This window comes from Panthera onca, chromosome B1 (genome assembly GCF_046562875.1).
Source record: "Panthera onca isolate mPanOnc1 chromosome B1, mPanOnc1 haplotype 2, whole genome shotgun sequence".
In the NCBI taxonomy this organism is placed as follows: domain Eukaryota; kingdom Metazoa; phylum Chordata; class Mammalia; order Carnivora; family Felidae; genus Panthera; species Panthera onca.
The window spans coordinates 203410202-203434583 of NC_138342.1; the positions used below are offsets into that span (position 1 = coordinate 203410202).

Genomic DNA, 24382 nt, shown 5'->3' on the forward strand with positions numbered 1-24382 from the left:
TGCTCCTCGTGGGAAGTCCCCGGTCAGAGGGAGCACAGAAGTGTGCACGGGCCAAGCTCTCGTGCTATCTGGTCCTTCCCTCTCCACACACGACTACTGTGTCGTTATAAAGACGTGGGGTGTAAGGGGGGAGCCCTGGGAAGGTCAAATCCTGGTGTGGGTCACGTAAAAAGTAAGCTAAATATTTCATACTTCAACCTGAACCGTGAACAGACATGGGCCATCACCCGGTGTCTCCAAGACAAACGACTCACACCGACCAAACATTATGGAGAGACAAGAACGGACATCCTTTTGGGCCCATAAACATAAGTTACTTTATTAAGCTTCTGTGCCATCGGAAGACACCAGCTACGTCTGTTCCACAAGAAGGGCGGGGGCCGCAGGATCGTGAGTTAGTCGTCTTTGCGGGGACGCGGTTTGCGGGGTACCTCTGAGGCTTCAATCACTCCTTACGAGGAGATACACGGGTGTTACGGATCTTGACCTAAGCATAAAGCCGAAGCAGCAGTAACGAAGGTCGCCGCCGTGAGCGCCCTGTCACTTAAACACGAGTCGGACGTTTCCGTGACCAATAAACACATGTTTTTTGCAAAGACGTCAAAGAGGCTTTCAAAAAAAAAAAATAAATAAACCTAATTTTAATTGCACACCCCAGGCCAGAATCAAATGTCTGTACGTGTGTCCCCCACTGCCCACAGTAGGGCGGTCCCCTGAAACCTCTCGTGAGCTGGAATGACCCCCTTTGCAGCACTTTGCTGTTACACAAGACCTACTGGGTGCCTGTTCTCGCGGACTAAAGGAAGTTGGGGCGGGGGGGACCCTCACTTTCACAGGAGAGGCCGTTACTCGGCGGACACATCTCTGCTAACAGTGGAGGTGCCTGAGCGAGCTTTGGAAGCGGGGGGACCCGGACCTCCCCGCACATGTGCTAGGCTGGTGCCCGCCTTCCCGAGGAGGGGGCAGGTGAAGGCGGCATGCCTGCCCCCCCAGCTCACAGGGCAGAGCGCCCAGTGCCCGGCCCTGAAACCCTCAGGAACGCCAGCCACGGAACGAGGGTCTGGTTGGGAAGCACACTGGCAACTTGGTCCGTTGAAAACGGCTCTAAAATCCAGACAGGTCTGATTACCGAACATCTACCTTATTTTACCAAGTGACCAAGAGAGTGTGAATACACGCTTCTGGTTTTACTGGAGATCCCCTGCTGCGCGACCCCACAGCCTGCACTGGAGCACAGGCACCCACCAGGCTGGCTCCGTCCCCCAAGGGGGGGGAGGGTCACTCCTGCAAGGGGCCCGCCCACTGCTTCGCCACCAGATGGCGCGACCGCAGCCAGGCTGGCCTCTCCATCCACGGAGATTCTAACAAGGGGCCCAAGCAGGACCCCTTCTGTCCGAGGACAGTGCCCTGCGGCTAAGAAGGTCACCACCACCAGATAGGACACACAAACTGCTGACCGTGTGACCAGACAGACCGGATGCTGACGGCCACGGCGGCGGAGGAGGGGGGGCGGGGGAGGGTTGCTGATGCCAAGTCACGCCCGGCACTGGGAGCGCTCCCTCCTCCTGGACAGGTGGCCCGGCCGCCACCGCGACGCCCTCCCTGATGGTCGACAGGGCCGCACACGGTTAGGCGTGCAGGAGCAAACCACAGCAGGTGACAGGGTCGCGACGGCAAAAATGTGCCCCCAGAGGCAAAGCCGGGCTTTGCACACCCTTTGCGGCCACCGGGAAATCAGCACAGTCAGTGTGACTCGGAAAGAGCGCCGGGGACAGCGCGGTCCCTGCCTCACTCCGCGGGAGTCTGCGGCGGGGACCTCGCGGAGCCCGTGGACAGCAGCCGCTGCGCCCCGGGGCCCCGGGCTCCGAGCGGCTACTGCCCCTTCTTCTGCGGCACCTGGCCATTGGCCCCCGCGGGCCGCCCGCCTCCGGGCTCCGGCTGCGCGAAGTTCCAGTCCACCGGGGTCAGGAGCTGCTGCGTCTTCTTATGGGTCCAGTAGGGGTTGAGGACGAGCGTGAGCAGACCCAGCCCCACGAGGAACAGCGCCAGGTGCGGAAGGTGCAGGCTGCTGCGCAGGCCGTCCCAGTGCCAGAAGCACACCCACCACATGTGGTAGGTGAGCACCATGCGGCAGTGGAACATGTGGATCATCAGCCACTGGTTCAGCTTCCAGAACAGGGAGTCGGAGCAGCCGGCCTGCGGGACAGAGCACACGCGTCAGGACGCGGCCGCCCAGGCGTCACGCCCACCACGAATTCACCACCTGGGTGCGCCCAGCCCCCGTGCCCGCAACAGCCGTGCCCCCCCTCCCCCGCTCCCCCTCCCGGGGGCATCGCCCCGGAGCAAGGCCACCCGTCCACGGCCCGTCCGCTCCCGGATTCATGCTCCCGGGAGCCAACGCCAGACCTGTTTCCAGTCTCACTTCAGTCTCCTTTCTAACCCTGAGTCACACACACTGGCCGCCAGCAAGCCCTGGGAGAAGGGTCTCTGGGGACAGGGAGGCTGAGGATGATATACACTTACCTCCTGGTTTGATCTTGGGTCCTTCACCCCCGGAGCCCAAGGACGCAGGCACAAGTGGACTTTCCTTAAAATTACTCTAACTTTACACTAAAACCAGTTTCCAAGACTTGTAGCCAAAACCGAACAGAGAACTTGAAGATGGCCCAGCAGATCCTGGACGCGAAGGCGGGACCTGGCCAGCACCAGGCCACTCCGGTGCCAGGACGGTGGGCGCCCAGCCAGGTGACAGAGGACATCCAGCACCCCCACATCCCCGCACCCCTCAGACCTTCCACACACCAGCCTCTCCGACCTCGTCTCCGTTGACCCCAAGCTGCACAATCTCCCTCGGGGGCTCCGGGCCGCAGGTGGCCCCTTCCCGGGTGGGGACGCTGTGTTGCTTCTGCACAAGGAAAGTCAGCAGTTTGAGGCAGAGAGGCCCCGAGAGCAGGCAGCAGAAACGACCTCAGGAAAGGGATCAGGCTTTACTTGAGCCACGTCTGCTGAACCCTGAGGAGGATGCAAACCAATTTCCAAGAGTGGGTCTGTTTTTAAAAAACAGGAAAGGAATCCTAACTCTGAGGTCATAAAAGTGTCATCACGGCTCGGACAAAGGAAAAGGAGACTCCGTGGAAATGATGACTTAGGACAAAGAAAGTGAGAAAGACAAGAAATTTCCTTGCTGTCTGAAATACGGTGAGCTTGGCCCAAAACTAATGCCACAAGAAATGTGAACGGCCTCCTACTTTCAGATCGGACACACCCGGGCATGTTTTCTAGTACTGCTGAGAGTTAAGTTAGGTGTAAACAGCGCCCAGAGGAACATTCTATTTATTCCGGCAGAGTTTAAATTTCCTCTAGGTGTAGAGGAAAGCACCTACCGGAAGAGGAGGAGAGAAAAGAATCGGACAGACTGGAGCCCCGTGGAGGCTCTCACAGACTGTCCGTCTGCAGGCACGCGGGTTCTTGAGGCCGGAGCCTCGGGCCTCCCGCAGACAGCCTCCCTGCCTCAGTCTCTAAGTGGTGAGTCTTCCCTCACCACTAAAAGCGGTCTTCTTAAATTACGAATACTCGTATCACAAACACGAACTCTTCCCCATGGAATAATTAGGTTACGTTTGGAAAGCTCGAAGCTGGGGGACCGAGCGTTCTTTGGCACTCCTCAGTGTCACGAGGTGACAGAGCTCCGAGAAAAGCCGGGGACACGAACGAGATCTGTGACAACGCACACAGAGAGGGCTTTGTGCGGCCCCGGCTCCCGGGGGTGAGCACCGCACAGGACACACGCACGACAGCGACGGTTTCTACCTCACCCACTTCGCGTCATGGGCCGGTGTGTCCTAGATGAACCGTGTCGCCCAGCGTGCGAGTCCCGTGTGAGTCTAAGCCACACTGCGGAATCCCAGCCCAGCAGGAGACGCTAAGAACGGGCCCCTGCTTTTGAGATAGAAACCCGTCTCACACGACGGTGACGTTTTCGGTCTTGATTCACACCTTTCAGTGTGTCATCAAATCAGACCTGGATGGTGGGCAGATGCTTGAACAGGACGCCCAACCGTGAGTGAATTTGGCGACTTTATTAAAAGCTAAAAGGATTTCCGCACTCCAGGCGGCACATACATACAGCAGCGTGTGAACTGCAAGGAAACAGCTAGAGTTTCTGACCTAAGCTACCGCGTTTTAGGGCACGGTTCTGTCGCAGCTCCGTAGAGTCAACACAGCGAATGGTGTTGAGAAGCGACCACACCAAGACCCCCTTCTCCCTCCTGCGTACACAGTGCCCGGCAAACCGCAGAGACTGCAGACAACGGCCCAAACCAGGCCTGTCGCCCGCGCCCCCCAACGGCTGGAGTCCGCCTTCTTCGTGGGGATGCTGGGGACCGAAGGCCGGGCCTCCCGGCACACCTGAGGAGGGAGACACCTGGAGACCCCCCAGCAGCCCTGCTCCAGGCGGGGCACAAACAGGTCTGGAAAGACACCGTGAAGCCGTTCGACACCGGCCGCCCGAGCACAGGAAAGAGAAAGATTTTCATTTCTTCTTTTTAAGAGCATCCTCCAAAAAATGACAAAAAATTTGAGATAACTAATAATCTATCTTCTTGGAACACGCGAACCACAGCCCAAGCTCGCACGTCTTGTGGGTTGTGGTGCCAGTCACCACGGGGCACGGTGTCCCGGCGCACGGACGTACGCGGCTCCTTTTGGGGACGTCCCTTCCCGCCGCAGCCACGTCTGCTGTGAAGCCTGGTGTTCTCACGTGTGAGGGGGCAGAGAAGACAGGACAGCTGGGCCACTGCCTGTCTGACCCGCACACCCTCCGTCCACACCCGGCCACGATGCCACCGGTGCCGTGCTCACAGCCAGAGGGCACAGGGAAGCTTCCCCCTGCCCTCCGTCCTCAGGAGGCCCCGCTCCGTGGGGAGGACACCCACGAGGGCAGCGCTGAAAAGCCACGTGGCGTGAGTAGGCAGGTCCCAAGTCACAGCACCTTACCTAAAAGGACCCACACCTGGACCAGCGGCTTCCATGACCGTTCAGAGCTCGGCTGAGTTGAAACGCTCCTTCACTCCATTAACGGTTTCCAGCCTCCCCCCAGATCACTCCTGTCCGAGGACCTCACGCCATCCCCAAGCCCCCCATCCACGAGCAGCTGTCCAGGTGCTTAAACTGCCCGGCTGCTGTAGCGCCCCGCGCACCTGCCCCGGTTCACCTGCCAGCCCGGCCCCCTGTCCCCCTCCACGGCACCTGCCCCTCTATTGCCACGTCCTCCTGTGGCACCGGGTGGGGCGGCCCTGGGGGACGACGGGACTGCCGGGCACGTGGCCAGGTACGTATGAACAGTCTGCACACTTACACTGCTAATTCACTTCTGGTGTGCGTACAGCATCGATCCCCAAGGACCCTGAAGGCAGTGTGGTGTTTCCTACTTCTCTGTTTTCTCCCAAAGCTTACCACAGTGTCGCAGGAGTGACACAACCCATGCGTGCTGACTGCAGTAGACGTTTACAAAACAAAAAGCTGTATGTCAAGTTTCACGTAAAACAGGCTGTGAACGTGTCATACGAGATGGCCAGAATCTGTGCTACAGTATAATTCTAAGAGTTTAACATGAACATCTTGATCTCAGAATAAGAATCAAGATGTAGACAGACGACACACATCTTTTAAAAACACGCTTTTAAAAACATAAAGGAAACAAATACACAGATAACAATTCCAGGTCCTAAACAACCTTATTCAGAAACGAAAACACGAGAAAACCATCCCGATGTGGGACAGCCGCCACTGAGACGGCGGGCAGGAAGCCTGGATCCGCCCTCCCCACAGACACTGATTCAGCAACCGTTCACACACACAGTCCCTCCGTGAGAAATGCGACACTGATGGAGAGGCCCCTGTGCAGGAGAGCCCACACTCGCCGCGGCCGGGAGGGGCACTCAGGGCACCCTCCCGCACCACACGATCGGGAAGAGACCCCAGAGGAGGAAGGAGCTGCGGCACGCGCCCAGCACCCCAACTTTTTCGAGGGGCTCCCGGAGGACTGGCCTCGAGCTCGCCGGTCCTGGAGTTCTGACAGTCCGGCAGAGCCCGGCTGCCCGTGGGGAGCAGCGGCAACGGCTTGGCTGGTCGACCCCACAGCGGCCTGCTCTGCCCCAGAGCCTGGGGCCAGGCTGACCAGCAGGGTCGTGTCCCGCGTGAGGAGTGTGTGCAGACCTGGAGAGGTGCCGGCCTGGTCTAATGCACAGACAGCAACAGAGCCGGGAGTGGGACCAGGCAACGGAGCTCTGAACCAAGGAACAGAGAGAACCCTCCAAAAGCACCCCTTGGTGAGACGGGACTGAAGGGTTTACGTGACAGAGAATTACACACAACTGTCACGAAGATGCTCAATGAAGTCACGAGAACAACATGCACGACCACAAGCGAGAATTTCAAGCCAGACAGAAAAATGTTTAAAAACAAATACCAGACAGAAATCAAGGAACTGAGAACACGGTGAAGAACAGAAAAGTTCACTAGAAAGTTTACCAAAGTGATCTACAGATGTAACGGCCATCCCTACCAGAATCGCGATGCTTTTTTACAGAAACAGAAAAAACAATTCTCAAATTCACAGGAAACCACAAAAGACCGCAAATAGTCATGTCACTCTTGAGAAAGAAGAACAACGATGAAGGCATCACACTTCTTGATTTCAAACTCTATCTCAAAGCTAATCAAAGTTGCCCGGCACTGACACGCAGTCCGATGGAACAGAACGCAGAGCCCAGAGAGAAATCCGCCAGGTGTGGTCAGTCCATTTCTGACAACGGGGCAAGGGCAGTACCTTCGACAGGTGCTGCTGGGGAGACCGGACAGCCACGTGCAAAGGAACGAAATGGGACCACGTTCCCACACCAGACACAAAAGGCAAGTCAGAATGGACTCAAGTCTTAAAAATAAGACCCAAAGCTGAGACTCCTGGAAGAAAACATGGGGGAAAAACCTTCATGATGTTGGTCTTGGCAATGATTTCATGGATAGACACCAAGGGCAGGCAACAGATATAAAAACAAACAACTGGGACTGCATGAAACGAATATCCTGCTTTAAGCAAAGGAAACGATCACTGGGGTGAAAACACAACCTACAGAGTGGGAGAAAATATCTGTGAACCACATAACTGATAACAGATTAGTCTTCAACATACATAAAGAACCACAACTCGATCGTAAAAAACAAAAAAAATCAGATTCAAAAAATGGCCTATGGACTTGAACCGTTTTCCAGAGAGGCCAACAGCTGTATGAAAAGATGGTCAGCATCACTCGGAACCTGGACCCACAGGGAGGAGCCGCCTCGCACCTGTCAGGACGGCTGTCGTCAAGCACACGAGACGAGTGTTGGCGAGGGTGTGGAGAGACAGGAAGCCTCGCAGTGCGGGGAGAGTGAAGATGGGGCAGCCGCTGTGGAAAATGGTTCGGAGGTTTTATTTTCTAACACCGAGCTACCTTATGATCCAGCAAACCCACTTCTGAGTAGTTTTCCAAAATGACCGAAATCACGATCTCGAAGAGCTGTGAGCTCCTTCCCTGTGACGCACAACAGCTAAGACACGCAGACAACCGCAGCGCCCGCGGCAGGTGCACGACACGGAAAGTGTGCTGGACACACAGAACGGAAAACTGTTCAGCCTGAAAAAAGGAGATTCTTCGATATGCAACGTGGATGAGCCTTGAGGACGTGATGCTCAGAGCGGCGAGCCCGTCACAGAAGGACAAACACCGCTTGGTTCCACGATACGAGTCACCCACAATGGTCAAACTCACAGATCAGTGTGGAATGCCGGGTGCCCGGGGCTGGAGGAGGGCGGCAGGGAGCTGCTTATCACCAGACATGAAGTGTCGGCCACGCAACGGGAGACAAGCTCAAAAGAGCTGCAATAATACCGTTACCTAAAAACTGGCTAAAAGGGTAGATCTCAAGTGTTAACATAAGATGAGAGAAACATTTCAGAAAGATGTGTGTAATTCATATATACACTTTTGGACCTTGTTTCAAAAACATTTGAAAGAAAGAAAAACAAAATCACCTTTTCTGGGGCTTACAGAATACGATCAGCTCAGATCCACTGTTTTGTTATGGAGCCAGAAGCTTAAAACATTTGTTTAAAATTAGCAGGGGCACCTGGGTGACCCAGTCGGTTAAGCATCCGACTTCGGCTTAGGTCATGTCAGAGTTCGTGTGTTCAAGCCCCATGTCGGGCTCTGTGCTGACAGCTCGGAGCCCGGAGCCTGCTTTGGATTCTGGATTCTGAGTCTCCCTCTCTCTCTGCCCCTCTCCCACTTGTGCTGTCTCTCTCTCCCTCTCTCAAAAATAAATGGTATTAAAAACATTTTTTTAATAAAATAAAATAAAATAAAATTAGTAACAGGGAGGGGCGCCCGGTGGCTCAGTTCGTTAAGCGTCTGACTCTCGGTTTCTGCTCAGGTTGTGATCTCACGGTTCGTCGGGCTCTGCTCTGACAGCGTGGAGCCTGCTTGGGATTCTCTCTCCCTCTCTCTCAAAATAAATAAACGTTAAAAAAGTTAGTAACACGGAATTCAACCAAATGAGCGGTTACTGTGGACGCCATGACCTGGTCTGGCGGGGACCCCGAGCGTGGCGCACAGGGAAGCCGTGGCACGGACGCGAGACGGGAAGGGGGCCCTGCCCGGCTCCCCAGGTCATGCTGACGAGGAAAGAGAGGACAGGTGAGCCCCACGCCCGCGGAAACACTCACCTTCAGGAGCATCCAGGAAACGCAGGTGAAGGGGGTGCTGACCTCCAGGAGCAGCGTGATCATGGCCAGGTAGTGGCCGGCTCTGAGGTTGACCACCGAGCCGAGAAAGCCCAGGAAGGCAAAGAGGTGGTGGACGACCAGAAACCAGTCAAACGTCCGGAAGAGCACGTTGGACACGTGAACCGCGACGTTTTCAAAGAGAAAGAATCCCGTTGCCGTCGCCACGTGAAACCAGCACCAGTTCTGCTGGCCGCGCGCCTTATCGGCCTGGAGCACGGGGTCCGCCAGCAAGGCCCACAGGCCCGCGGCCGTGCTCTGAACGCCAAAGACCGCGCGGGTGGCCGCCAGGTTCCAGAAGACCTTCTCTCTGGCCACCAGGGAGCGGTAGGTGGCATTCAGGGAGGATGACAGCTGGTGGCAGACGACGAAGACGCCCACGTAGAAGACGAAGCCGGCGACCACGAGCGTTGAGCGGATCTTCCAGGACGTGTAGTCCAGGTCGAAAATGCTCCCTGCTGTGCCATCGCTCACATGAGTCATCGTCCTAGGTGCGGAGGATTAAAGGCGTCCCAGGACCAATGCAGGGCTCGGGCGCCCACACCGCGTCTCGTCCCACCAGGCACCGTCCGTGCAGGTGCGTCTGGGCTCGTCATGTATTCGTCTCCGACCTGAAGAAGGAAGACAGGCTCACATGTGTGGACGGGATGGGGGCCCCCCCACTTCTCTGCTCCTGCAGGACGCACACAGTGCTGGGAGAGGGAGTGTCACAAGCCCTCTGTCCTCATGTGCTTGCAGGCAGGCAGGCAGGCGTGTGCATATACACACACACACACACACACAGACACACACACACAGCAGGGAAGCGCCACCGGCAGCACCTGAGGAGGAAAGGAGAGGGCATGGGAGCCGGGAGGTGGGACGGCAGCAGTGGTGAGGCTGATGGCACACACCATCCGGGACTCTGCCGCGGGGACGCCCCGCTCACAGCCTGGGTCACACTCACACTCCACAGGGTGAGACACTTAGGCAACCACACCGGGATACGCTTTGTCAAAGCTTCTCACACCCCTGAGGGAGAGCCCTGCCCTGCCCTCTACAGGCTGCACGCGGTACTGTGCAGGGTACACGCCCCGGCCGGGCTGCGTGCAGACTTCACACTGTCTGCGCTCGCTCTCCGCATGCAGAAATCACTGTTGGGAGCACAGGAGCAGGGGCGGCTGTGTAGACGGGCTGCAGTAATGTCTGGCACACAGAAGGTGTTTGCAGGACTCAGCACAAGGATTATCATCACCCGTCACATCAGGGTCCTTATAAACCGGAGGAAAACCCAAGTCCCCAGTTCCAGTCTGTTAACCTGCCTACGGCATGAAGCCCGTCCACACTCCCATCTGAAGCCAGTGCAGGGCCTGGATGGGAAAGGGACGAGGCCACCCGTGTGTGCCTATCCCCGCCCTGGACACCGGGAAGGACAGCGTGTCCTGCCCAGGCAGGGGGCTATGCCGAGTCCTTGCCAGAGGAAACCCACCTCCCACCCTGGACCACATCAGCTCTCAAATGCAAGGTGGGAATTCTGATTCCAACCGTGAAAAACATCCCCTACGCTCAGTACGTAAAGACACGAAGGAGGGTGTGGGTATCGCTTACCACTGCCGTTTCCAAATCCTTTTCTCCTACACCAGCAGCTGCTACACGCAGAAAAGATATTATGAACATACTTACCCACTCAAACAGTAAGTGCAATTGAAATAACCCAATAATTTCTCTGTAACAATGTAAAAACAAAAATTCATTCTTTGCCCAGAAATAAAAAAACAAAAAAATATTTCTTCTTTTCGCAACCGGCCCATTTGCTGTTGCTGACCTCAAGTCCGGCAGAGTTTGGAGACTAAGATGAACTTCTGGCTGGATTTCCAATACATTTAAGGACCTTCCCGCCTCCACGTTAGAAGACGGCTGTCGTACGTTTTATACTAATTAGCACGACAGACTGCACTGTGGTGACCGCTAGAGGAAGGTCACCAAAACCCGTGCTCCTGCCCTTCACACGCGTCCCTGCAGAGTCTGAGCACCGTGCTCCCAGGACAGGGTCGGGTGGTGGCTCTTGACCTGCCCCCTGCCCCACCCGACAGCCCTCCTGCACAGGCAGCTGTTTGAAAGCCCAGCCCGTGTCCCTCACCTCTGGGCTCCTGCTGGTGCTGGGTCCTCTAAGAGTCCTTTCCCCATCCGGCCCCACCTGTCAGCCCTTATCCTTCTGATCTCGGCATCAATGCCTTTTCCTCCAGAAGCCCCCTCTGGAAGTCCGGACTCCACAAGACAAGCGGCTCTCTGTGGGCGGGGCCAGGCCACCTGCCCGCCGCTGTGCCCCCACCACCTGATACAGCGCCTGGCGCAGAGGACGTGCCCAGGAAACACTTGTTGAATATACGCTCCCATGGTCACATTTACGTAAGTTTGGACGCGTTGTCTGTGAAACTTCCAAGACCAGATTCTCGAGTCCTCAGAACAGGAGGAAGGGACCTCTGAAGCGTTCTGTGTCAGCCTCACAGCGCGGGACCCCAATGTGCAGGAGGGAACCCCAGGATCAGGTGCTAGCAAAGTGGCCAGAGTCCCCCCTGGGTCCCCTCCTGCCCACACCTTCCACATCCCACAGCCCTGCAGGGGGCTCACCAGACAGGGCACCTCCTCAGGAGCGGAGGGCTCTCCCACCCACATCTGGGCAACAAGGAGCAGGACTGGGCAGGGGCCACGGTGCGTTCCAGCTGTCCATCCTTGCGGAGGTCACCATGTCTAGCTGAACTGCGGGCTGTGAGCCCAGAGCCACAGCTGTCCATTTGTGACTATTCGGCGAAAAGAGCTACCCTGCCCAAACAGTCACGGTGACCACTGTCGGGACGTAGGAAGCACTAGCTCCTTTAACCCAAACTACGGAGGCACCTTTTCTAACTACTGAACTCGTGGATTTGATAATGGTCCTGTAATCAAAGGCAAAGATCATAGAAGCATTTGTCTTCCTACTTCTGAGTGAACCAAGCTCTACGGCAGGCTGGCTCTTTGTGGGTATGAATCGATTCAGGGAGGAAAGACAAAAGCACACACGTACACACACGTCCCCCCGGGAGTCCCGAGTCTGTGCCATCGCCTGTGCCCGTGCCCAGGAGTGCTCTGTATCGGACAAGACTGAAGGCGCCGAGGGGGCTGCGCTGGCAGCTTCACGGACTTGTTCTCTGCTCCTGTGATTCACATGCCCCCAAACACACGTACAAGCACATGTGCACACAGGTCAGTCTAATAGATGACAGGCTGGCGAGAGCGCCCGGGCGTCTGTGCGCTGGTGTGTCGCGTTTATTCCCCCGCACACTCCGACATCGTAAAAACCTTCCTGGCTGGGCAGCCCGCCCCTCCCAGGCCAGCCTATTCTTGAGAGAGCAAAGCAGGGACCTAACCCATCAGAGCCCTGCCTCCCCACCCAGCCCCTGCACCTGGAGGCACTACTGCTCTGCCTTGACCGCCCCAGGGTCCACCAAAGCCCACCGAAATCGTTCAAGCGAGCCAGTCCTCGTGTTCACGCTGACCTGCTTGCCTTTCCCATGGAAACCCCAACAAAGGCTGCAGCCTAAACCTTGTCCTGTCTCCTGACCGGTACTTCCCCATGGGGCCCAGCATGGGGCGGGCAGGGCCCGTCTCCAGGGCCCACGAGTGTGATAACCCTGGTTCTCCTGAGCCTCTGCTCTGTGTCCGCTGGTGCCAACACCTGTCTCATAAAAGCACACAGAACAATCTGGTTCTGGGGAGTCACCTCCTAACCCCACAAGGGTGGGGAAGGCTGAAGTTTACAGGTGCAGGTCAACTTCCTTCAGAGATTTCCAGGGTTGGGTAGAAAGGAAGCCTCACCTCCAAGCACGTGATGGTAACCATTACAAGAGTCACCCTGCACAAAACTGTAAACTCTGCTAAACTATGGACTCCCCCGAAGACTTCTTGTACTCTTCCACGAGCCAGTCACGAGGTCTGGGTGACAGTTCCCATTTTGCCACGATTGCGTGAATATGCTCTTAGCCAAGGCTCCCAGCTTCTGTGGCTCCTCTGCCCGGGCCTCTAAGCCTCAGGCTCGGCCCACTGGTGAGCCAGGACAAGTGCTGTATCAGGAAGTTTGGGCTCAGGATCGAGGGACCCCAGGGTGCCACGGCCAAAGGAATAAGAACGGTGGAATCCGACCGTGGTTCCACTATTCAGGGCCATGCTGGGCCCGTTTCTGACTGTGAGAATAAAAAATCTACATAAATGCGGGAGAGTGGGCATTGGGTACTAACAGGAGACACCTACCATGTGCCAGGCATGTTCGACTAGGCCGTCTGCAGGAGAGCCCAGGCATGGTCCCCGATTCAGACTGCACTGGCATGTGACCAGACGGCCCTCAGAGCCCTGGCCCGTGGTGCACAATCGATCGCCTGCAGTGTCTCTTCCACGCGCGTGGAAGATGCCTGTGACTGGGCCCACCTCCAGATTCTGCCTTTACGGCCCCGGAGGGATGGCCACGCTTGGGCATTTCCTAAGCACGCGGGTGCCCCGAGGCAGGTGCGGAGCCACTGAACTGGCATGACCTCCGCTCCCCATCTGGTTGTGAAAACCCAGGAAATCTCAGGTGGGGTGGCCCAGTCTCTTCCTTCTTCCAAACAAGGTCAGCGGAACTCAAAGGCAGCACACAGCGGCAGTGGCTTTAAATGTGAGCCACACACAATCGAAGAAAAGCTGATTATCCTGCTGGAAAGAAACGCTCAAAGCAAGCCACTGTGAGTCTCTCTTTTCTACTGCCCCTCCCTTGACACTCCTGCCCCCCACCAAGCAGCATAGGGACCAGGGGGTCCTGAGGGTCAGGGAGGGGACGGCCTCAGTGTGCCTCCAGGGTGGAGACGTGCACCGTCCCGGGTAAAGGGAACGGAAAAGCGGAGGTTCTGAGACAGGGATCTGCTCACCAAACTCACAGTCCTCTGGAGGATGGTAGGACACAGGCCCGTTCCTGGGTCCACATGTTTCAGAACCACATGCTTGAGTCACTGACAGTAAGACCACGTGAGGCAAGGACGGAGGCACAGGGCTCCTGAGGAGGCCCAAGTAAGGCGGCCGGGGGCGGGCCAGCTCTTCACGTGGGTGATGGGAAACTGGCTGCAAGGGCTCAGAAATCTGATAAAAAACACTGTCCTTTGAGGTACACCACAGAGGGGTGCCTGGGGGGCTCAGTCGGCTAAGCATCGGACACTCGATTTCAGCTCAGGTCATGATCTCATGGTTCATAGGATCGAGCCCCGCGTCTGGCTCTGTGCTGACAATGCAGAGCCTGCTTGGGATTCTCTCTCTTTGCCCCTCCTCCCCTCACTCTCTTTCTCCCAAAATAAATAAACTTAAAAATTATTTTAAAGTACACCATGGAAAACGCGAGGAGCCTTCTAGACCTTTTTGAGGACAGTATCATATATATACATATAAATATATATTAAAAAATAAAAACAGCTGCAGACAGTAGAGTCAGACATGGAAACAAAACAGGAGAGCGGAGCTGAGACAGACGGGTACCAGCAAGGCAGTGCAGACAGGGTGGGGCCGACCTCCAGTTCTCCTGTCTTTCCCTGGCCTGTCACCCTGATCACATCCCTCTGAGATGGCACAGAGGACACTAGGGTCACCGCTGTCCCACTGCCGCGTGCCCGCCTCCCAGACTGGAGGGCTCCTTTCTGGGGCCTGAAGTCTAGCGGGTGGTCACAGCTGGAAGTCCCTGTTCCCTCTCGGGGACAGCGGAGGCCCAACAGCTCACCTCAGGCTTTGTTTCCATCTGGAAGGCATCCAAGTCCAGGTGGCTGAGGAGCTGTGGGGGCAGGGGGGAGACACTGGTTCCTAGAGGGGGGCCCGGGGTCCCCCACCCAACTCTCTGCAGCTCTCTGTTTTCTTTCGGAAAAAAAAAAATCTATCTACAAACCTCGTCTTTCTAAGATTCGCTGGTTTCAACGGATGCATTGCGCTGGACCAGCCGTTTTTAAAAAATTTAACAAGCATTAGTTTCAGGGCCACAGTGTGACGTGCCAGCCCTGTCTCCAGGGATGGGACTCCGTGGCCACCAGGACGCTGAGAACTCCATCTGACGCCCACTGAAGAGTTCACCGGGGGCTAAATTGCTAAACTGCCAAATACTAGCAGTTCCATATTTGGCTTCGATAATTGATCCAAAACTTGGAAATGAGGAAGGGCGTATGCTTTCTACATCATGCTGGATGACTGCTTAACAAACCTCGTGAGGATCACCTGACTTGGGAGGTAACTGTCACCCTTTCCTGGGGACCGGCCATTTCAGTCAGAGAAGTTACAGGTTGAACCATGACACTGATAAGGGGCTACCTTCCCCATTCGGCCCCAGGAAGAGATAGTGTGCGGTTGTGCTTTCGGTGCGCCCAGACACTCACCACTGCCCTGCCTCACCCGGCACGCCTCTCCGACCCTTTCATTCACTCGGTTTTGAACCGACTTTTCATCCTGCTGGGTCCATAGTCAAGGAGACCAAAGTCACCTGACACATGTTCCCTGTCTGTGCGAGACCCATGTGTGTATCACTTTGAGAATGATGGTTTGGTCGTGTGTAAAAATGTTTCTTCCAAAATCAAAAGAAATTCAGACTCCAGGAACAGAACAAAATTCAGAAAATCTGACCAAGCATATAAATACAAAAATAAAACCCTGTAATCCTCCAAGCCAGCTCCAGGCCGCACTACTATTTTCGATTCAATCGATTCACTAAATATAAGCTCTTACTAATTTTTCCCCTAAAATAAGGGCCGGGGATACATACTGCCTGGCGCCTGCTCCTTTCCCGTCCACAATCCTGCCTGCAAAGTTATGTCTCCCCGGCACGGAGACCACCCCGCAGGGTGCACCGGCCCATCCAGCGCCCCGTCAGGCTCCCCGTTCCTCACAGCTCCCCAATGCCTGGCAGTGCACGTGGTCCAGGCCACCCGGAGACCCCAGCACAGGCGCAGCTCCAGTGTTTAGGGACAGGAAGCCCTGGGCGAGAACGCACAGCGAGCGGGCCCTGGGAGCTGCCTGAGGAAGGCTCACTGCCGCGCCCTGCTGCTTCCCGAGCTCCGCGGCTCCCCGGCACGGGGCTCCCCTGCACAAGCACAGGGCTGCTCCGCACAGGGCTCCCCCTCACAAACACCGGGCTCCCCCGCACAGGGCTCCCCCGCACAAGGCTCCCCTGCACAAGCACAGGGCTCACCTGCAAGCGGGGCGGCCGGAGCCCTGTGCAGCGTATCCCCGCCCCCGTCCAAGCCGGGACCTCGCTCCCGGCCGCGCCGTAGGGGAGCGCAGGCCCCGCCCCGACGGAGAGGACGCCCACCCCGTCCACACGGCCCCCGCCCCGGCCCGTGCGCCCACCCGCCCACCGTCCTCCCTCATCCCGGCACTCACCGCACGGCCGCCGTCACGACCTCGCCGCAAACACGGCTGCGCATGCGCACGTCCGGTGGGCGGGGCCTATCGCGGGGCCGAACGGAACCGCGGGGGCGGGGCCTAGCGCGGACCGGACGGAACCGCGGGGCGGGGGCGAGGCCTAGCGCGGGACCGAACGGAACCAGGGGCGCGGGGCGGGGCCTAACGCGGACCTAACGGAACCGCGGAGGCGGGGCCACGGGGGCGCGGACCTGGCTCCGACTTGAGGCCCTTGCCCTGCCTGTCCTGTACTCTCGGTTGTGCGCAGACCCTCGCCGCCCTCGTCACGCCCCAGGCTGACCCCTGGAGAGCAGTGGCTGTCCAAGGAAAGGGGCCGTCTGACAGACCCCACCGTCGCGGGGGTGCTGGGTCCCCGCAACGTCTTTGTGCCCACCGCCCACGGTAGGGCCCCGGGGATCGCGCACTGCAGAGACAAGCCCGCGGAGCCCCTCCCCCACCGGGACATCACGGAGACCCCACGGAGCCCCCCCCCCCTGAAAATATACGGAGACCCCGTGGAGCTTCCCCCCACCCCGGGGACCCCACCGAGTCCCCTCGGACCCCCCACTGAGTCCCCGCGGAGCCACACACACCCCCCTCGGGGACCCCACCGCGACCCCAAGGAGCCCCCCCCCGGGATTTCACGGAGACCCCACACAACCCCCACTGGGACCCTCCCCCCGGAGGCCCCCTCCCCTCACCCGGAAGCCCAGGGATGCAGCTCACGGCTGGGCCGCAGCTGGAGGCCCCAGCTCCACGCCACACCGGGGTGACTCAGCAATCAGAAGCTTGGAAATGGGGAACATTCAGATAGTTTCACTTCCCAACCGTGGCCTTTGGCGAACAGGGACTTCTCTCGACCCTAGTTTCTGGTCTGCAAAGTCCGTAAGACTGCCCCACTGAGTGGCCTGTCCCGACTGTCACTCCTCCTCTGTGTGTGGTTTTGTGAACCCCTGGAGGCAAAGCTTGGGCACACGGTGTTAATGTCATCCCCTGGGAACTCCTTATCTTCCGGAGAAAGCAGTTGTTTTAGTCTCCCCAGGACCCTGGTTGCTTATGGTGGCTTGTGGTTTCCAGAGCCCCTCTGGGCATGTGATGGATATCCAGCAGGCCCCCTCTCCTGGCGGTGTGCCCCCCACATCACCTCATCACCTGGGCTCCTGGCCCTCAGAATCTGCTTCTGTGAAACGGAAACTAGGACAGCATCCACTCGGAATACTGCCCAGGGAATTAGATGTTATGATGGGAACAGTGGCTGGCATTATATTGGCATTCAGTGCCTGCTACTTACTTAGTCATACAAAGTCATTAACTGTAGGAACTGCCAACTGGGTGTCAAACTCCCCTGTCCTTATCTTCACCGTCCAGGTGAGGCAGCCTCCAGAACGAAGACCTCCATGGGAAAGGCAAAGCTTGCTGGCCTTGCCTGTGCCCCTGGTTTCTCGCGTAGTTCAAGAACCAGCCCACAGAAGACAGAGCCCAGGGGCTTAGAATTGGGGGTTTGGTTTTTGAGTGAAGATCGCCAGGCAGCCTGGCCTTGAGTAAACCCCCTGGCTTTGGACCCAGACAGCCCTGGCCTCCAGGACCACCAGCTTCGAGAAGTTGGCGTGCACCCTCTCAACCCCTGAGCTCTGTTGGGAAATGTGGGAACAGCACCTGGTAGGGGGCTCTGAGGTCTCCAGGGGCGCTGACTCATCCGGGCACAGCTCCAGGTCAGCACGCAGTAGGGCCCTTGCCCCTGAATATTCCCCTGAAGCCTTTTCTTCCTTAACCACATCTACCACCGCCGGACACTTTGTGTTTTTATGTGTTTGTTTTAATTATTTTTTATTTTCTGTGTCTTTCAACTAAAATGTGCCCTGCATGAAGAGGGACTTGGCCCTGCTCCCTCTTTTTTTTTTTTTTTAAACCGTTTGAGAGAGTGAGAGTGGGGGAGGGACAGAGAGAGGGAGAGAGAATCCCAAGCAAGCTTTGTGCTGTCAGCAGGGAGCCAGACGTGGGGCTCAGTCTCATGAACCCTGAGATCATGACCTGAGCCCAAATCAAGAGTCAGACGCTTAACCCACTGAGCCAGGCGCCACCCCACCCCCCACTCCCTAGAACGTCCTCAGTGACTTGTGAAAAGCCCTTTAACCTGCACCCACCTGCCTGCACCCATCCAGCCTCCCACATGAGAGGCCCTCAAACACTTTATTGAGCTAAGAATATGACAGATCCTGAGTCACATGCTTTTGTTTTGTTTTAACCACTGCCCATGTACATCTGGGGCCAATGTGGGGATAAAGTAAGGCGTTTTAACTGTGAATGTTCTTTGAAAGTAAGGTATCAGAAAATTAGTCTATACCTTCAGCACATCAGGAAGAAGGTTTCCATTCCCATTCAGGTTTTCAAGTTCAGCGTTTTTTTTCTGGTGTGTGCCACCTTGCTTTAGGTGAAATCCTGGTCCTGAGTGTCACATAAAAATGTAGCTATAGGGGCACCTGGTGGCTCAGTGGGTTGAGCATCCGACTTCAGCTCAGGTCATGATCTCCTGGTTCGTGTAGTCCAGCCCCGCATCAGGCCCTGTGCTGACAGCTCGGAGCCTGGAGCTGCTTCAGATTCTGTGTCTCCCTCGCTCTCTGCCCCTCCCCTGCCTGTGCTTTGTCTCTCTCTCCCTCAAAAATAAGTAAAGATTAAAAAACTTGTTTTAAATGTAGCCGTAGTGGTGACTGTGCGCTGGTGCGGTGCACGGCCTCTCGGGTTGCCTCCCTTTCCTTGCCCTCAGTGCCACCTTATGCATACGGAGCTGAGGCTCATAGAAACCAAGCGACAACTTGCTCAGTCAGTCTCATAGGCAGAAACCGCCTCAGCTAGAATTTAAATGTTCAGGGACTGTGCCTTTCCACTCTGCCCTCTTTGATGCATCGTGGTAAGATCAGTCATTTGGAAAACAATCCAGAGACAACCAGTAATAAATAACCTGGTGCAACTCAGAAGACAGACGGCACTGCAGCCTTATTTCTGCTTACAGGGGACCCGCGGGATTGTCCTCCCAGTGAGGCCACAGGGATCCACGGACTGTCTTCCTACTGAGGCCCCTGTGGGTCCAAGCGGGTCACCGGCCCCTCCCTCCAGCAGATGCCACAACATATCTACTGTGTGTGACACAGCCTGGCAGGTGCTTTCCGGAAATGGTTCATTCACAACCATTTGGCTGGCCTGGCATGTCCCGGGATGCGAGTAGGCGTATTCTCGCACTTCCTAGGTGAGAAAGCCAGGGCTCCAGTGTGGTAAGGTCAAGGAATCTGTCCCCTCCCCTCAGCTGCTGAAAGATGAGGCTGACTTTTGAAATTCAAGGCCATGAGGTGTTTGGAGGCAATTGAAACTGATTTTTTAGAGGCGGTGGGTAGGACAGTTTTAATATTGCCTTTCCTTTCTGATCGTGTAAGCAATAAGGCTCATTGCTTGCTTAAGAACAAGACAAATTTTTTAAAGACATTAATTAGCAGGGGTGGGGTGGGTGCAGTGAGATTTCTCCTCTTCTTTTTTCTTTCCTTTTTTTAAATTTTTTATGCTCACTTCTTTTTGCAACAGAGTGCAAGTGGGGGAGGGGCAGAGAGAGAGGGAGACCCAGAAGCTGAAGATGGCTCCAGGCTCTGAGCTGTCAGCACAGAGCCCGACGACGAGGCGCTTGAACCCACGAACCGTGAGATCATGACCTGAACAGAAGTCAGACGCTTAACCTACTGAGCCACCCAGGTGCCCCTCTGGTTATTTGTCAGTAAGAACCAAGAAATAAGTGGACGGGTTGTCATGGGGGGGAGGGGGAACTTTCCCCTTTTAAATTCCTGTATTTGTTACCAGAAAGCGCAGTTAGCTGAGGAGGAGAAATATTCCAAACAACATTTTAGGGGTGCCTGGGTGGCTCAGATGGTTGAGTGTCCCACTTCGGCTCAGGTCATGATCTCACGGTTTGTGGGTTCGAGCCCCTGGTCAGGCTCTGTGCTGACAGCTCAGAGCCTGCTTCAGATTCTGGGTCTCTGTCTTTCTCTGCCCCTCCCCTGCTCACAGTCTGTCTCTCTCTCTCTCTCAAAACTAAATAAACATTAAAAAAAATTTTTAATACATTGGACCCCAGTTCACGATCTGCAGACCACAGATCAGAAACGAACACGGGATTCTCTGGACACCTGCACTGCCAATGAGTAGGTTCTCGGCCCCGCTGTGATGGAGATGCTCCCTGACCTGCTCTCCTGGGGCTCCTCTTACCCTCAAGGCCCCAACCTTGGGGCTCTGCCCTTGCACGCTCCGTCCAGTTGTGGCAAAATCCCTACCCTTGACACATCTCCTCAGCCTGCTTTGGCAAGAATGCTGTTGGGCTGGTCCAGCGGGAATGCCCCAGCGTGAGGCTTCCCACCCACAGGCACCCCAACACGCACCCGCCTCGGCTATAACCCACTTTTCCTTGTGGTGGACTTGCCCACCACCCCATCCCCTACTGCAAAGCCCACCGCGGGGACACCGCATCAATGGCGGTAGTTTCCTGAATAATGCCTGTGTCAGCACTCTTCAACAAGTGTCATGGGGAACATTTCTTCGACAATTGTGGCAAAATGAAAGCTTCTTAGAAAGAAAAAAAAAATGCCAGAGAAGAATGCATTCTCTTGGAATCATTCCTGCCTATACGAGTATTCACTGCATCTGACTCTTTTCTGAAAAGTATGTGTTTGAACCACAAACCATGGTTTTGATGGCTCACGTCCAAGATTTTCAGAGGGCCCTGAACTGGGGTCCCTTTGCTTGGGCTGGTGTTGCGACCTGGGAAGGTGTGAGTGACCTCTCTGAGCCACAAACCTACAAGGCTAGAATTCATCTCAAGTGTCCGGGAACATCAAGGCTTCTGCTCCGTGAGTGTCAGCTGAGCCAGGGCGGGGCTCTCTCTGCAGGACAGGATGATCTGGAAGCTGAAGGCTGTGATTATCTTGGCCCAGAAAGAATCATGAGTCTCGGTTGGCCAAACACACAACCAAAACAACCAGCGTTTAAAAAAGTGCCTCGATAAGAGTGTGTTTGTTCAAGGACCAGGAAGCCAGGCTGTTCCAGAGCGGCCCTGCCCAAGCCGAGCCCGGGCTAGCCAACCCCTCCTCGGGGGCACAGGGGGTGCGTGGGACACTTGGGTCTTCGCAGCCGGTGGGGGTGGGGCTGAGGCCCTTCCGGGGCGGAGGCTGCTGCACCCACAGACACAGAACAGCACCCACAACGAAGGCAGGCAGTAATGCAGAGGCTCAGAAACCCTCACCAACTGCGAACTCACAGGAGCCCAGGCTGCGGTATGCTAAGCAAGCCTTCCCCCCGCCCTCCCCTCCCCCCCCCCCCCCCCCCCGCAGGTCTGCCCGGTTCCATCCCCTGGAAAGAGGGGCAGAAGGGGCTCATCCACTGAAGGAAGTGGTGCAGCCTTGAGGAATGTTTAAGTCAGAGCTGCAGAGACAGGATCCCTGCGATCCCTTGGGATTTTTTTGTTTTACCTCAGGTACTAGTTTGGGAACAGACTTACAGGCTCAAAAGTCGCCCTCTCCTCCGCCCCCCGCCCCCAGCACAAAGTATAATGCGACGCACAAATCAAATATCTAGGCACGGAAAAGGAAATGAGAGGCAGTGTGTTTCGAGGGTCAGGTCGAACATGACACAGCAGGCAGATCCCCACAGCAGGTGGGCCCTTCTCGAACCCGCTGCACAGTGAGAACTTACCTGAGTGTTGTTTCTGCTCTACCTCCCGGCAGGTGCACATTTACAGGGAGAGGCAGGTGCCGCCAGAAGTCACCGGCAGGAATCAGGAAACACTCCCCCGGTTCTCGTCTCCCTGTAATAAGTCACGGCCCTCGTGAAGGAGCCGGACGCGGGCCTCAGGCTCGCCCCTTCACGTCTGTTTGCAGGCCCCCAGGAACCAGACGACCTTCCGTCTTCTCTGGTGCTGGCTGCTCAGTGGCCCGGCGCACGGCCTCCTCTGACGGTGACAATTACAGGTCTGAGTCACTGAGGGCGGAACACGATGTCTGTAGGGCTCCCACTGGCTGGGGCTGTCCACCCTCACCCCTGAGGGAAGCTGGTGCGGGGACCCCGTGCTCACACCCGAGCCTTTGGGCAAACCTGGCTGTCAGGAGCCTACCAGCCAGACCGGCCGCACCAGGGTCTGACCTGAGCCAAAGCGGTGCTCGGCCATGACTCTGGAGTTGGGGGTCACATGTCTCCACCAGGAGTACGGCCGGACCTTCATTTCGGCACACCGGCCAAGAGGGCCGTTTGCTCTTTTCTGCCAATAAATATTACCCGTGGAAGTCACTTAGCTCTGACTCCCAGGCGTCCAGGAGCCAAATTCTTGCTATTATACAACCTACTGATAGGAGATAACAAAGCGGTACGTGCTGGAGTTTACAGATAGCAGGAAAACAGAGATTACTCTTGGGGCAGTTACTACCTGTAGAAAGCAATACTACCCACACATATAACGCTTTTGTTCATAACGTGTGCTTTATAAACATTATTTTACTGGAGTATGTGCTCAAAGAAGATTAAAGTAAATAAATAAACAAACATGACCGTTTCTCTTTGCCTTGACACATTTCAAAAGGGGCAGAGGCATTGCTCTAAAATAGAATGTGTTCCCGGGGTGCCCAGGGGGGTTCAGTCGGTTAAGCATCTGACTGTTGATTTCCACTCAGGTCACAATGTCACAGTTTATGAGTTTGAGCCCCGTGTCGAGCTCTGTGCTGACAGTGTGGAGCCTGCTTGGGATTCTCTCTCTCTCTCTCTCTCTCTCTCTCTCAAAATAAACATTAAAAAAAAAAAAAAAACGTGTTCTCAACTGAGAAACTAAATCTCGGTTTAAATCGTTATGTCTGTGTGGTTTGTGTATCAATCCTGTGTTTTGCTTTCTATGTTTTAGGATGCTTTGATACGTGGGGGACTCCCTGACGTCACGGGGACTACGTCCCCTAGGGTGGTGATGACACCCCACCCACCCGCCTGCTTTCTCCGGCTCTCAGCCGTGGGGCTCTGACCCCCGGGGCAGCCCCTGGACCCAGAGGAACTGAAATTACTCAGACCTGCCAGTCCCCGGTATGGTCAGCTGTCCCCTTGCCGGCTCAGTCCCTCCTATGAAAACCACAGTAAGGCTTCCCCCCTCACTTCTTCTGCCCCTGACCGACCCCGGGGCCTCCAGGGGGGTGGCCCCGTGGGACCTGCCCTGCCTCCTGTGTCCAGGAATCTGCGACCTTCAGCCGCTTCCTTCACGACGATCACTTCGTGCCTGCGTGTCTCACGAGGCCTGCGTCCAGCAGATCCCAGGCATACACCCTCCGCTCAGTTGTGTACCTCCATTTTCAGAAGAACCAACAGTTCTTTCAGCCCGGTTGAAAACTAACAAATAAAAAACCAAAGACCAAAAGTCGCCTAGAAACAGAACGCAGCCGACAGCAGCAGGAACAAAACAGTGAGTTTACAAGGTGTCTGTGTTTAAAATCCTCGTGGGTAAGAAGATGTTGGGAGACCGATGCTGCTTTCTCTACGTGGTGTCCGGGGCTCAGAGCTGAGGGCCGGATGGTTTACGGGGCCCACAGTCTCAGGTGGATAAGAACATCTGAAGTCAGCTCCCCAAGGGCTTTGCTAAGAGACAGCAGCCCCCCCCCGACAGGAAGGCACGCGGGCCCGTCCCTCGCCTGCCCTGCGCCCTCCTGGTGTTCCCCGACGCGAAGCCATTCGCTGGCCAACCGAGTCTCCGTCGGTGTAGACGGCACCGGGGGCATCTTTGAATTGCGGGGCCCCGCCCGCCCGCCAGAGAGTCGTCGAGGCGGCCGGCCTCGGGGGTGGCCGGTGCCCCAGAGTCGGAAGGGACCCGGCGCGGGTCAGCCGGAAAGACGGCCGCAAGGCTGCCGGGCTCCCTTTCTCTGGCGCTCAGAGGCTGCGACAGACACCTGACCGCGCAGGCCGCCCTGTGACACTGCCCAGTCCTTCCCGCCAGCAATGCCAGACCTGAGGGCGGGCTCTTCCAGGCGGAAACGGGCAAGCTTTGTGTCCGGAACGAGCACTCTCGGGGGATTTAGGTTTGTCTTCTGTGCCGCCGGCACTGTCCACAGGGACCTGGTCCACACGGGACCTCACTGTCAGCAG

General features: G+C 56.4%; 1 protein-coding gene across 6 annotated transcripts; it reads right to left on the minus strand.

Annotated features, from left to right (window-relative positions):
• Positions 1 to 289: 289 nt before the first annotated feature.
• CLN8 (CLN8 transmembrane ER and ERGIC protein) lies at positions 290 to 22317 on the minus strand. Of its 6 annotated transcripts, none has more exons than XM_078445215.2 (3): positions 21965 to 22317; positions 8765 to 9432; positions 290 to 2196 (listed from the first exon to the last, which is right to left on the minus strand). In XM_078445215.2, the coding sequence occupies exons 2-3, from the start codon at positions 9302 to 9304 to the stop codon at positions 1873 to 1875; spliced, it is 864 nt and encodes a 287-aa protein (XP_078301341.2). In that variant the 5' UTR covers positions 9305 to 9432; positions 21965 to 22317; the 3' UTR covers positions 290 to 1872. The 6 variants fall into 6 exon arrangements, with proteins under 6 accessions (XP_078301341.2, XP_078301342.2, XP_060508786.2 ...); XM_078445216.2 differs by lacking the exon at positions 21965 to 22317 and adding an exon at positions 16939 to 16961; XM_060652803.3 differs by lacking the exon at positions 21965 to 22317 and adding an exon at positions 16217 to 16322.
• Between the last annotated feature and the right edge of the window lie 2065 nt (positions 22318 to 24382).

Bases quoted from the DNA above. Each gene is read 5' to 3' on its own strand.
- CLN8 (XM_078445215.2), bottom strand. From the start codon at position 9,304: ATGACTCATGTGAGCGATGGCACAGCAGGGAGCATTTTCGACCTGGAC. The intron at 2,197-8,764 runs GTGAGTGTTTCC...TCTGTCCCGCAG, and splicing joins TTTCCTGGATGCTCCTGAAG to GCCGGCTGCTCCGACTCCCT.